Source organism: Argopecten irradians, chromosome 5, assembly GCF_041381155.1.
Source record: "Argopecten irradians isolate NY chromosome 5, Ai_NY, whole genome shotgun sequence".
NCBI lineage: Eukaryota > Metazoa > Mollusca > Bivalvia > Pectinida > Pectinidae > Argopecten > Argopecten irradians.
In genome coordinates this window covers 22,348,115-22,360,421 of record NC_091138.1, presented here as the reverse complement: position 1 = coordinate 22,360,421, position 12,307 = coordinate 22,348,115, and the positions used below count along the sequence as shown (strand labels likewise).

General features: G+C 35.8%; 1 protein-coding gene across 1 annotated transcript in view; it reads left to right on the top strand.

The window, feature by feature from the left end:
- The window catches only part of LOC138323234 (TATA-binding protein-associated factor 172-like), a 37,853-nt gene that overhangs the window by 13,216 nt on the left and 12,330 nt on the right, over positions 1-12,307 (top strand). The window contains exons 11-27 of the mRNA XM_069267665.1: positions 176-316; positions 652-779; positions 1,590-1,713; positions 1,875-2,132; positions 2,710-2,846; positions 3,326-3,500; positions 3,723-3,892; positions 6,640-6,804; positions 7,146-7,263; positions 7,917-8,070; positions 8,304-8,374; positions 8,545-8,637; positions 8,750-8,891; positions 9,320-9,429; positions 10,766-10,967; positions 11,385-11,533; positions 12,118-12,270. Coding sequence (XP_069123766.1) covers positions 176-316; positions 652-779; positions 1,590-1,713; positions 1,875-2,132; positions 2,710-2,846; positions 3,326-3,500; positions 3,723-3,892; positions 6,640-6,804; positions 7,146-7,263; positions 7,917-8,070; positions 8,304-8,374; positions 8,545-8,637; positions 8,750-8,891; positions 9,320-9,429; positions 10,766-10,967; positions 11,385-11,533; positions 12,118-12,270 — 2,490 coding nt within the window. The remainder of the gene's footprint in view (positions 1-175; positions 317-651; positions 780-1,589; positions 1,714-1,874; positions 2,133-2,709; positions 2,847-3,325; positions 3,501-3,722; positions 3,893-6,639; positions 6,805-7,145; positions 7,264-7,916; positions 8,071-8,303; positions 8,375-8,544; positions 8,638-8,749; positions 8,892-9,319; positions 9,430-10,765; positions 10,968-11,384; positions 11,534-12,117; positions 12,271-12,307) is intronic.

The window sequence follows — 12,307 nt, the reverse complement described above, 5'->3', positions numbered from 1 at the left end:
CCTGTATTCTGTCAATCAATTTTGCTGCATTTTCAAAGAAAAACAGTCTAAAAGCAGCATTTGCTCAGCACAACTTCAACACCTACTTTCAGTGGCAACTTTGTAACTTTGAATCAGTACTTAGATGAAAAGAGTTAAACATCTTAACGTAAGAAGTGTATCATATTTGTTTCAGGATATGACAGACAGACTCCTACCAATCGTCCTGCCCTGTTTGTTTCACGGACTTCAGGATGATAGTGATGATGTGCGTGCTGTGGCAGCAGCCGCTCTTGTTCCTGTAGCTGACAGTGTTGTATCTCTACTTCCTGGCCAGGTAAGACAGATAATTCTATCATTATAACTTTATACCCAAGTAACAGTGTTAGAAATAGATTCCTGGATTTGTCAGGAATTGTTAATCTTTAGAGGTCAGGGTCATGTACCTATACGTTAAGTATATGCATCGTTCAATCAGACAAGCTTTAGTATATATAAGGATTGAATGAAAGAAAATATATCTGATAACTTTATACTAAGCTACAATCCTAGAAAACTTTTTATCCTCCTTCAAGGCAAGCTGAGGAACATATTCAGTAGACTATATATATAAATGACTGGTTTTATAGTGGAATGACTTAAACAACTTGACCTCAACTGTTATTGTTTTAGGTACCCCTAATTGTGGCCACTCTATGGCAGACATTGCTTGACTTGGATGATTTGACCTCCTCAACCAACAGTATTATGACTCTCCTTTCCACAATTATGTCCCATCCCAGGGCCTCAGTTCTTGATTGGTAAGTGATTCAAGCAGTTTTTGAAGAAAAGTTGAAGGGGAAAAATATCTCATGATATGATAATGGTAGACTTGTGTCTTAAATCCTTAAAATATAATCTTAGTCAAGTTCAAAATTTTATACAAGTCCAACAATTCCAGAGTGTGAAATCAGTCACACTTATAAAATATTAAACATAATGTAACCCCTTTATCTTGGATTTAATATGTCACTAAAATGTTAAGATGCTCCACCGCTGACAAATGGTATTTTTTCACTATCAAATCAGAAGCAGACAGTTAAATGTTTTTCTTCAGTTACAAAAGTTACTTACCTTACACCATTACCACCACTGAAAAGTTTGAGCTTCTAATTTTACTTCAAGTTGAAAATATGAAAAATAATTAATTGCATCCCGAAAAAATTCTGTTACACTATATCCTATATGGAATGAAGTACTGGTTGCGCATGTTCCAAAGGCGAAATGAATTATTTTATATATTTTTTTGTGTTAATTAGGCATATATATACACGATTAGACACCAATTAATGTTCAAATGACGAATATCATTTTTGCTCTGTCAGCGGTGGAGCATCTTTAACTGACTTGCTGTTTTCAGATCTTTTTTGAAAAGAGTGTGTTGTAGATTAAGAAGTATTTCATTCAAATAGCGTAAATGTCTTGTTCTGATCTAGTGTAGAGAGGATTTACACATTCTTGTGACTGCAGTCATTTTTTTATCTTCATAAAGAGTTTGTAAAGGTAACAAGAAAATACATAATGACTAAAAACAGATTTTGGAAAACTTAAATGCTTCAAAACATTGACAGGCTCACTACTCCTTTAACTGAACTTGTCCCAAGACTTTGGCCATTCCTGCGACACAACATAGCATCTGTGAGGAAATCCGCTCTCCAAACCTTCAGCACTCTCCTTGATATTGAAAGTGTTCAGGTAATGTGCTTGATTCTCCTTCATCTGAGGAAGAGACTGTTTGTGCTATGCGTTGTAATGTTTTGGATTATATAAACTATTACTTTGCATGGTTATTCTATTATCTGCCTATAAAGATGTTTTAAAATCGTCGTTACAATGTTTTGTTATATATTTTACAGCACCCTACAAATATTTGGCTACCCCTGATTCTACAGGACGCCCTCCGACACCTCATACAGCGAAGTCTGCTTGAGGAACGACAAGACGTCCTGGTCATGGTGGGCCAAGTCTGGTCCAAACTGCTGTCCAAGTCACCTATAGACCATCTCATCGCCATGGCAACACCCTGGCTTGGTGTTTGGCTTTCTCTGTGTATGCAGCCTTCCAAGGTTCCTTTTGAACCAGCCTATCTGATCCAGGCAAAACATCGCGGAAGGGCAAGTTTTAATCTTATGATATTCCAAACAAACAATAAATACCGTATTTACAATTCTGATTCACTTTTCCTATTAAAATTGTTCTTTGTAAGGGTCTTTTTGTGATCCCGAGGGTAGAATATCCCTAACCTTCCTATCCATGTATGAAAGAGTATTTTTCTCTCATACCTCAACATTTAATTGCAATTTTACTGCTATTTTTTTCTCGGTTATTTTGAAATAAATTCGAAAAAAACCGCAACTGCAAGTTAATTCTCTGTTCATGAAAATTGCATGTTATTTTCAACGCAAATTCCGTTGTTTGTATCTTTTAAAGTTAATCCATCCTAGTTTCTGAAAATAAAAAGTTAAAATTGTACCTAGAAAATAGTAATTTTGTTGAGGTTGTGACGTCACGAGGCTTTATTGCATGGGTAGCCATGCAATACAGCCTCAGGCGACATGAGTGTATTGTCCTAGACCAGCAAGTATTAGACATGTAGGTATGAGAGAAGTTTTAATATGTAATTGCTATTGTTGGTGTAGTAGGATGTACTGTGGTAGATTGAACCTAACTTAGATGTTTTTCCTGCTACAGGTGGAGGTTGGTCGACATAAAGCAAGTGTTGGGGCTGAGAAGGAACAACAGGATTATATTGCAGGTACCAATACCCTCAATAGTGACGTACAGGAACGGGACACGGCCGTAATGAAAGCCAGGATGCATACCTCAAGGTGATGAAGCTTTGCAATCATTTTTTACAATGAAGCATGTTAACATAAACTTGTATAACTGGAAGACTACATTTAATTGGTAGTAATTTGTTGGTGCAGAGACGATAGAAACTTTACAATTCTTTATTTAAGTACAATTAACTGTAATACTCAGATAAAGCTAATAACAAGAGACTGTATTAAGTTGTACATGAATCATTGTATAAAATATCAGAGGTGCTAGACAAGTGCTAGCTGTTTGTCCAGTAGTTCAGCTGAAATCAATGCAAATGAATGTCATGAAATAAAGATCAACCAGAAAATAGACTAACAGCAATGATAGCCAAGATATAGATTTCAAATCTCAAAGTTTTGAAAATCCGGGTATCACAAGTAATAATAGTAAATATCCTTTAAAAGTCTATGTTCATCTTTTCTCTCCTGGCACAATGTGTGAAAACAAAGAATCTGCTTTGATATTTGGATGATAATGTTTACAGGTTAATAGGTATTCTATGTAGTTACATCACCAGAGATGTGCCAAATTTTCCACCGGAGGCTGAGAAGCCTGTCAACTCCTTGTGTAAGCTTTTCCTCTTCCATATGAACAACAAGTCAGCCATACAGCGCTTTATTGTTGGTCAAGTTCTATACTACTGGGCTTCTGTTCAACAGGTATGTTTGATTGAAATCATTGATATTAAGTGAAAGATCATTGAATTCAAAGATGGATGGAATTTCTCAATCTATAGCCAGTACATGGCATAGTGTTTATCACTACCATTACCAATTTGCTTTTTTTTTAAGATTAACCATGACATTTTTTGTTTACGGCAACTTATTTTGACTTTATTTATGTCCATCAAAATGATATGATGATTTCTTGGCTCTTTATAGAATAGCCCCTGTACTTCGGAAACCAAATCCAAGCTACTGGAGTGCCTTAATGAAGCAATCTACTTTGATGAGATAGCTGCTTCGTTTACCCACATGCAGTCTGACTGTCAGAACTTTATAGCAGGTCTCAAACAACAGGCAATAGATATGGATTCCATCATTCCACCAGGGTAACTATGTCTGGACAATGTTAATTTCTATGCTTCTAGTTATTCTACAAAACTTTTCTGAACTCTCAAAAAATTAAAAGATGTCTAGAAATACTGCACTTCTGTCATTTTAAGCAGAAATGTAGTGCTCTGCCATTTAATAGTTAGGGCTGTTCCAGCAAAACATATATGGCACCCAGGGAAGGCACTTTAAAAAATAGTATGTGCCATGGTGGGTTCAAAATAAAATCAATTCTGTGCCAGGGTGACGTTTCAATAAAATCACTTCTGTGGGTGGGTCGATCTGAAGCATTTGTAACCTCTTGAAATAAAATGCAAAATTTGTGTGTTATAATGTTACTGTCAGTCATTCTGACTACAAAAATAACTATTTATTTAAAACATGTTATATTCAATCCAACTTAGCAATGGTACAGAGAAACAGTTTTGGTAAAAGACATTTGTCATCAATAGATCTTTATTTAGATTCACTGGTATTAAGTCGAGGAAAAAGTGGCATTTCACAAGCTAAGTGTGAATGTCCAGATGTATACGTATACTCTTGCATTACCCTTGTGCAACACTTCGGTATCTTTAGCAGATTTTCCACTAGTTCTAGGAAGATTGTACCTTTGTACAAATTAAGTTATAGATGCAGCACATCAAACAATAGTTCACTGCACCATAAACAGCGCAATTTTGTCCAAGGACTCGTCAGTGATGCTAGAAATTAAAATATGTAAATCAAAAAAGATGTTGGAACAAAACAAAAAATTAAATCGCTTCTATGCCATAGTCTCGTTCACAAAAAAAGAGATAAGTGGAGGGGTCGACAAAATTAAAAATCGCTTCTATCTGTGGGTCTCCCAATTTCAAAGTGCCTTCCCCCCCTACCATATATGTTTTTCTGGCCCATGGCCTATTAATTGTTAGTATGACCTCAAGGTTAAAAAAAATAAAAGGGGAAATGTTTTTGTTTAGACAATAGCTAAGAACTATAAGGATTATATAGTTATAAATTTTAAAGTGTGTCAAAATTGTGCTTTAAACATAAGATGTTAATATTTTGTTAAAGTGATGCCATCAGTTCATCATTTTTTAACAGTTAAAGGGGAGACAATCAGATTCTTATTCAAAGACCAGCTGTATTCAATTTTGCTTTAATTAGTGCCCAATGTGCTTAAAATCGTGTTAAACAGGGACACTTATTAGATAACAAAACGTGCAATGTGGATGAAATAACTATAAAAGAAAAAGTCAGCCATATTTTACCCTTTCTGTACTAATGGCACATTAATTTGTTAAAGTGCATATGCCTTCTTCCCTTTGAAATGCATTATTTTTACATTTTGATTCACATGTGAATGACTAGCAAATTCATGTGTAGTGGACCCTCGATAATCTGGACACATTCGTTCCCAGCTTAATTTAAACCATCCGGATTACAAATTTTCCTGACTGCTGAATTCTGTGTTCTTAGTCAATTAAGTTATCATGTACGAGTTACTCCCCTTGACCTTTTAATCGATGATAGGCTTTTGTAATATATGTGTACTCTAATAAATACTTCTTTTATTATGTTTTATAGGTGTTTTTTTCATAATATTATGTTAAGAATATGAAATAAACATATTTCTTTTTTAAAAGACAAAACCAAAAGCCATCGTTAATTGTGTACGATGTATGCATATAGCTACGTATCCCACTCTCGATCTGTCATATGGCAAATTATGGGCAAATTAATTTGTTTCAAAATGCCTAAACAAGGATCTATATCTACGTTCTTGGTATAAGAAAACTATGATATTAAATAGTTGTAAATATTTTTATGGACTAATATAATTTGTATTTTGTGTGTTTTTATTGACCATATCCACAATATAATTCATTGCTTTCTGACATACAGACGTGTATAACAACCATGTGCATGTATATGGCATGTGCCGTAGCCTTTACATCATATACCATAGACGATGAATTCGAATAGATTAGCATACATTTAAAATACTCATTAATTTTGTAAGTATTTTCTCACTTTATTGTACCCGAAGCTCAGAGCGATATATTCTGCATGCAAAACCAGAAAGGTACAGCATACGTACCCAAGCTCAAACTTCATGTTTAAAAGCGTGTGGGTAAAAATGTATTGTCAATTACCACACTGAAGTTTGATCTCCTATAGAAAATTAAACCAATGAACCGTTACATGACTGCATGTACCCATCACAAAGTATTCAGGTAAACGCCCGTGGCTATGACCGGGCAGCCGTCATTTTGACAATACACACAGTGTCAAGTGGTAGTTTGTATTTTACACATGACTAGCTGGCCTTGGATTTTCTCGGCACGTGGCGGCAGAAAATTGTCCTGATTGTTGCGGCAATTTATAAATGAAAATTACATTCCTTTTCCAAAATGACGTTCCAGATTCAGAATCCGAATTTCCGGACTAGTGAGTATAGATAACATTACGGATATCTGTTCCCTGATATTATTGTCCGGATTGTGAGTTTTCCAATGGGCGTCCAGAATATCGCGGGCCCACTGTTATATGGAATGTTATAAGCATGACACAGGGTGTTCATATTACTTAACTCCTTCTCCAGAAGAAGAGGGAGGGGCGCTAATTATAGCAAATACGATAAGTTTATGACTATATGGTACATCTTAAATAGTTAAAAGGGAGACAATCTGTTTCTTATTCATAGACTTAAGTCTCTAGTGATGTGTTTGTGCTGGTCATGTTTTAAGTCTATCTGTATGTACAGGAGTATCCTGTCTGTAGAGCAGGCCTCAGCACTGACCACCAGTGTATATGACCAGGTGAAGATCACACTCAAACCAAATTATCTACAAACATTTGAGGATCGTAGGAAACAGCTACGCACCATCGTGGAACAGACAACACAGGAACTTCAAACTCTTACTATTAGGTAACCTTAGAAAGGTCTTTGTACAATAGTTATACAAATGTTAATGATGTTCTGTTTCCAGTCAACTGGTCAAATGTTTCCCAATGGAAGGTTTTCAGTCAAAAACAGTTCCTTAGATACAGTTACTAGTAAAGGATTTTCAAATGATAGGTAACTAGGAAAAGGTTGGTAACAAGTAATAGTGACGGTGAATGTCCTTTATTTACACAGCTAATACAGTATGTTTAGGATGTACTTATTGTAGTGGTTGTAGGAAAGGTTCCAGGATAAAAAAACATGTATGTCCACTGCTTCACTTAGTCATGTCAGTAATGAGCTAATATAATATACATGTATTTCAGGGTACAAGTTAGCCTGGCTAAAGCTGTTGTGATGTTAGATATCCTACCAGATAAACTAAACCCAGTGGTGCGGCCACTGATGGACTGTATCAAAAAGGAGAGCAACACAAGCATACAGGTGTGTCATTAGTTTGGTAAATTATCAATTCTCTTTCAATGTGATATTTGTTTAAATACTGAGCAATGTTTATTTTTGTAACATTTAATCTAAATTAAATCTTTTTATCAGTTTGAGCATCCTTATTAGATATTTCCATCATATTGATTATTATCTGCTGCCCTTGCAGGTTATTGATTGTGACGTCATTAGTTTTGAGTGAAATTACTTTGTTCTATTTTAAATTGCTATGTTAGACATATGCATGATAGTTTACATTATGTATCTATAACAGGAAAGAAATACAGATTTGTTTTTGTCATAGATCAATTATTTATGTCAATGTATCAGGAGAATACATGACATTTACTAAGCATTTCTTATTTCTTCAGTTTTGATTAACTGTTTTAAAATTTTGCAACTTGAAAATTGTAATGTATGTACGCATCTATCTATGTTACAAAAGGAACAACATTACAATATACAGAAACAGGGAAACACAACATGGACCATTACAGTTTTAAGTGTACTTATACAAGACTTATGTGACATAAAAATTAACACCTACCTGCAGGGGCAGACAACACTGTAATATACAGATAAAAAAACAGGTTCGTTTTATTATCTCTGAGAGTTGAAGCAACCTCGAAAGTTTAAATCTTTTTGATTTACAGAGAGAGGCTGGAGACTGTTTATTGTTCCTTATCCAGAAATGTATCGGCCGAAATCCAACCCCCAACAATAAAGTGGTGAAAAACTTGTGTGGGTTCCTCTGTGGAGATCCTAGCTATACCCCAAAAATCAACTCACCAGCTCCACCCACTTCAGGTATATAACTTCCTACTATACACATCAAAAAGAATTCCTACAATTACAAAGTCAAATAGCACATATTCAATAAGTATTACAAGAAAAGACTTTTCATTAACCTATTTAAGTGATCTTGATGTCATCTGTTGACTCATTAAAAACCTACAGAAGTATAAAAATTGATATGTTCATGTCTACATCAGATGAATGACAAACTTGTTTTAAATCATTTGTGTAACTTCTCTTTTCAGAAGCCACATCTTCCAATGAAGTTCTGTGCAGTAAACACACAGGAATCCTTACACTGACAAAACAACAACGAGTGAGTTAACTAAGCCTTGACTTACACAATAAACTTGTTATAGTTTTACTGTTTAATTCTCTGTTAACTAGCTTTTATATTTGGTACTGCATAGAAAAGTTAGAGTGGACGGATAAGAAACAGTTATTATTGTCAAAAAAATAAAAAATAAATCCTTTGAATTTTTCCAGGTCCCAGATACAGGAAAGAAGTGGTTACGCCGCACTCCTAGTGTCAAAGTTGATGTTGATATACCTGCCGATGTCACCCAGGAATCTGCAGAGGTATTTAATGACTTTATGTTTCCAATAAATTTTATCACTTTGTAAAACTTTACAGTTTGTCAATGGAGTATTTATTAATACATAATGACGAATTTCTTAATTTTTCCTGTAGGTCCAGCGCCAGTTAAATATCCAGAGACGAGGTGCTGACCTTTCCCTTAATGTGATCACTCGCCAATTAGGAGACCAATTACCTCAGTCTGTGCCCCAGTTTTGGGAAACTCTGTCTCAACCACTGAGTCAGGTACCCGCAGGTAAATTGACATTACTTCTGGTCTATATATAGAGAGAGAAGGCATACAGGGTTACCTATATCCATCTGTCCCGTTCTGATTGCGGGGAACATGTATGTCTATCTTACAGACAATTACTATAATTAATAGTTATTATTATTGATATAAAACTGTAGAACAGGAATATGTGATATGACTAAAACCTTACACAAGTGTTTGTGTATTTGTTTTAAAGACAAAAATTGCAAAAAAAATTACACTGTCAGAGAAGGACAGTATTATATTTTTCACACTCTAGGCAAAATTGCAATTAATGCTAATATCATATCAGATATGTCAATATCATATCTGAAAAAGTTGCCTGCACAATGATTCTGTACAGAAATCATCACAGGTGATGACTTTGAGTGTACAGTACATTCAGTACTTTGACATATATATCGCTCCAGGTGATGACATTGAGTGGACTCTGACAGAGGAGGGCGCTGAGGAACTGGTCCACAGTCTACAGGTGTTGGAGTGTGTGTGTGCTTCCTTGGACTCTAACCTTGTCTCACAGGTAAAAATAAACAGTATTTGTGGTCTCAACAGAATAGTTGTTCATTTTTTGCATTACTGGCCCTGGTGGCAGTGTGATATGAAGGTTTATTTACCCAAAGGTGTAATATTTACCAAGGTCCAAGAAAATATTACCACACTGCCACCAGTGACATAGAGTGTTTGTTATACTGAAAATTTGCGGTTCGCTAATCTGGGTTTAATATACTTTAATTTTAAATTCTCCACGAGTTAAAAACGATGTTTTAAGCTTTGTCTGTTATTGTTGTACAATCAGAAGGGGAGATATCTCCATGTGAAAGACGGGTGGTCACCATAGGGGCAAGCACCCCAGGGAAATACGAAGTTTTATTCCCCCCTAAGAGAAATGCCACGTTTTATTTCCCTGTCTTGTGATGTGTTTCAACTAATCACAGACTCTGTTGTAAACATTAGGTAGAATAACAGTACTTATCATCAGGTTGTCAGTAAAATCATATGACAATAATCATTGTTTCCTCAGATCATACAGAAGCATTTGACCCTACGGTATATATAATTCTTATGTCACCAGATCATACAGAAGCATTTGACCCTACTGTATATAATTCTTATGTCACCAGATCAAACAGAACCATTGGACCCTACTGTATATAATTCTTATGTCACCAGATCATACAGAAGCATAGGACCCTACTGTATATAATTCTTATGTCACCAGATCAAACAGAACCATTGGACCCTACTGTATATAATTCTTATGTCACCAGATCAAACAGAACCATTGGACCCTACTGTATATAATTCTTATGTCACCAGATCATACAGAACCATTGGACCCTACTGTATATAATTCTTATGTCACCAGATCAAACAGAACCATTGGACCCTACTGTATATAATTCTTATGTCACCAGATCATACAGAAGCATTTGACCCTACTGTATATAATTCTTATGTCACCAGATCATACAGAAGCATAGGACCCTACTGTATATAATTCTTATGTCACCAGATCATACAGAACCATTTGACCCTACTGTATATAATTCTTATGTCACCAGATCAAACAGAACCATTGGACCCTACTGTATATAATTCTTATGTCACCAGATCATACAGAACCATTTGACCCTACTGTATATAATTCTTATGTCACCAGATCAAACAGAACCATTGGACCCTACTGTATATAATTCTTATGTCACCAGATCAAACAGAACCATTGGACCCTACTGTATATAATTCTTATGTCACCAGATCATACAGAAGCATAGGACCCTACTGTATATAATTCTTATGTCACCAGATCAAACAGAACCATTGGACCCTACTGTATATGATTATTGTGTTCCCAGATTATACAGAAGCTCCCAAACATGCTGACTTGTCTACAATGTTCCTACACAGCTGTCAGACATATGGCAGCACGCTGTGTAGGGGCTCTCTCCAGAGTTGTAACTGCCGATCTCATGACATTTTGTTTTGAAAATGTTATCCCTTTCCTTGGAGCCTCCGACAAAGAACCACAGAGACAGGGAGCTGTAGAAGCTTTGTCACGTATCCTTGGTACATCACACCAGAGTGTAACATCATAGGGTGGGAAAGGGAAGGGCAAGTAAGAGAGATCAGTGAGAGGTAGGGAAGGATACAATATGGTTAAGTAGTTGGATTTTATTTGGCCTGCTACATTGCAAGAAAATTAATGTAGAACCTAATCACTTTTGTGTTGGTTCCGTATGACTGATGGACAACAATTAAAAATGTTCTCTCTTGTCATTTAATCTTTAGAGAGGTTTAAACTTTTAATGCTGCATTCAACTTAATGTCACGAATAATTATTTTTTCTCCCATAATCACCACAGTCACTCAAGGTCAGGTCAGATTAGGTCATAGGTCAAATATTGTTTGGCCAGGTTTTTATTCTGGTTTATTGCTGATAAACGAGTGTCCATGCCATCCTTGACCATTGTCCAGATGTAATTGACCAGATGGGTGTAGACCTGTTACCTTACATTGTCCTGATGGTTGTCCCTATCCTCGGCCGGATGAGTGACCAGAATGACGCTGTCCGTCTGCTCGCCACTAATAGCTTTGCTTCCCTGATTCGCCTTTTACCTCTGGAGGTCAGTATAAAACTGTGAAACAGAAACTATGTAACTGACTTTCAGCTGTATGTCACTTTGATGTAAAATGTGTTACTGACTTTCAGAAATATACCACTATGGAGTTGACAGCCTCATTCCCTGTGTCGGATTTTGTTAGTTCTATATCATTGGAAGATCCATAGTAAAACAAAACTGCCATTTTTGTAAAAGCACTTTTTGGCCAAATTTATCAATTACATCCTATTTACAAATAATGTAGCAAACTTATCCAACACATATGTAATCATCATAAAAAGATTCCTTTTTAATACCATAAAACTAGTTATAATGTCAACACATGAAGTTGTGATCTCCAATTTTGAAAATATGTTGTATTTTGACAGCTATAAGATTTAGACAAGGATGTTTGTATCTGCATTTTTAATTCCTGTTACCATTGTTTGCCTTAACTTGGCATTTGCTGGACTAACTAAGAAATTTTGATAATGGCTCTGCCTCCTGTTGACCGAGACATAAATACCAAGTTCCATCATAGAATATACTTTATATATTTCAGCTTGGGTCTGAAAGTGTAATATAGAATGTTCAATTTTGTTTTGAAGGCGAGTATTCCTGACCCACCGGAGATGAACCCAAGACTAGCAGCCAAGAAAGAGGAGCAGCGCAAATTTCTAGAGCAGCTGATGGATGGATCTAAAGTAGAAAGCTACAAAGTATCTGTACCAGTGGACGCTGACCTCCGCAAATACCAACAGGTACTGGGAACATGTGGTTACTGTATAAATATGTTTG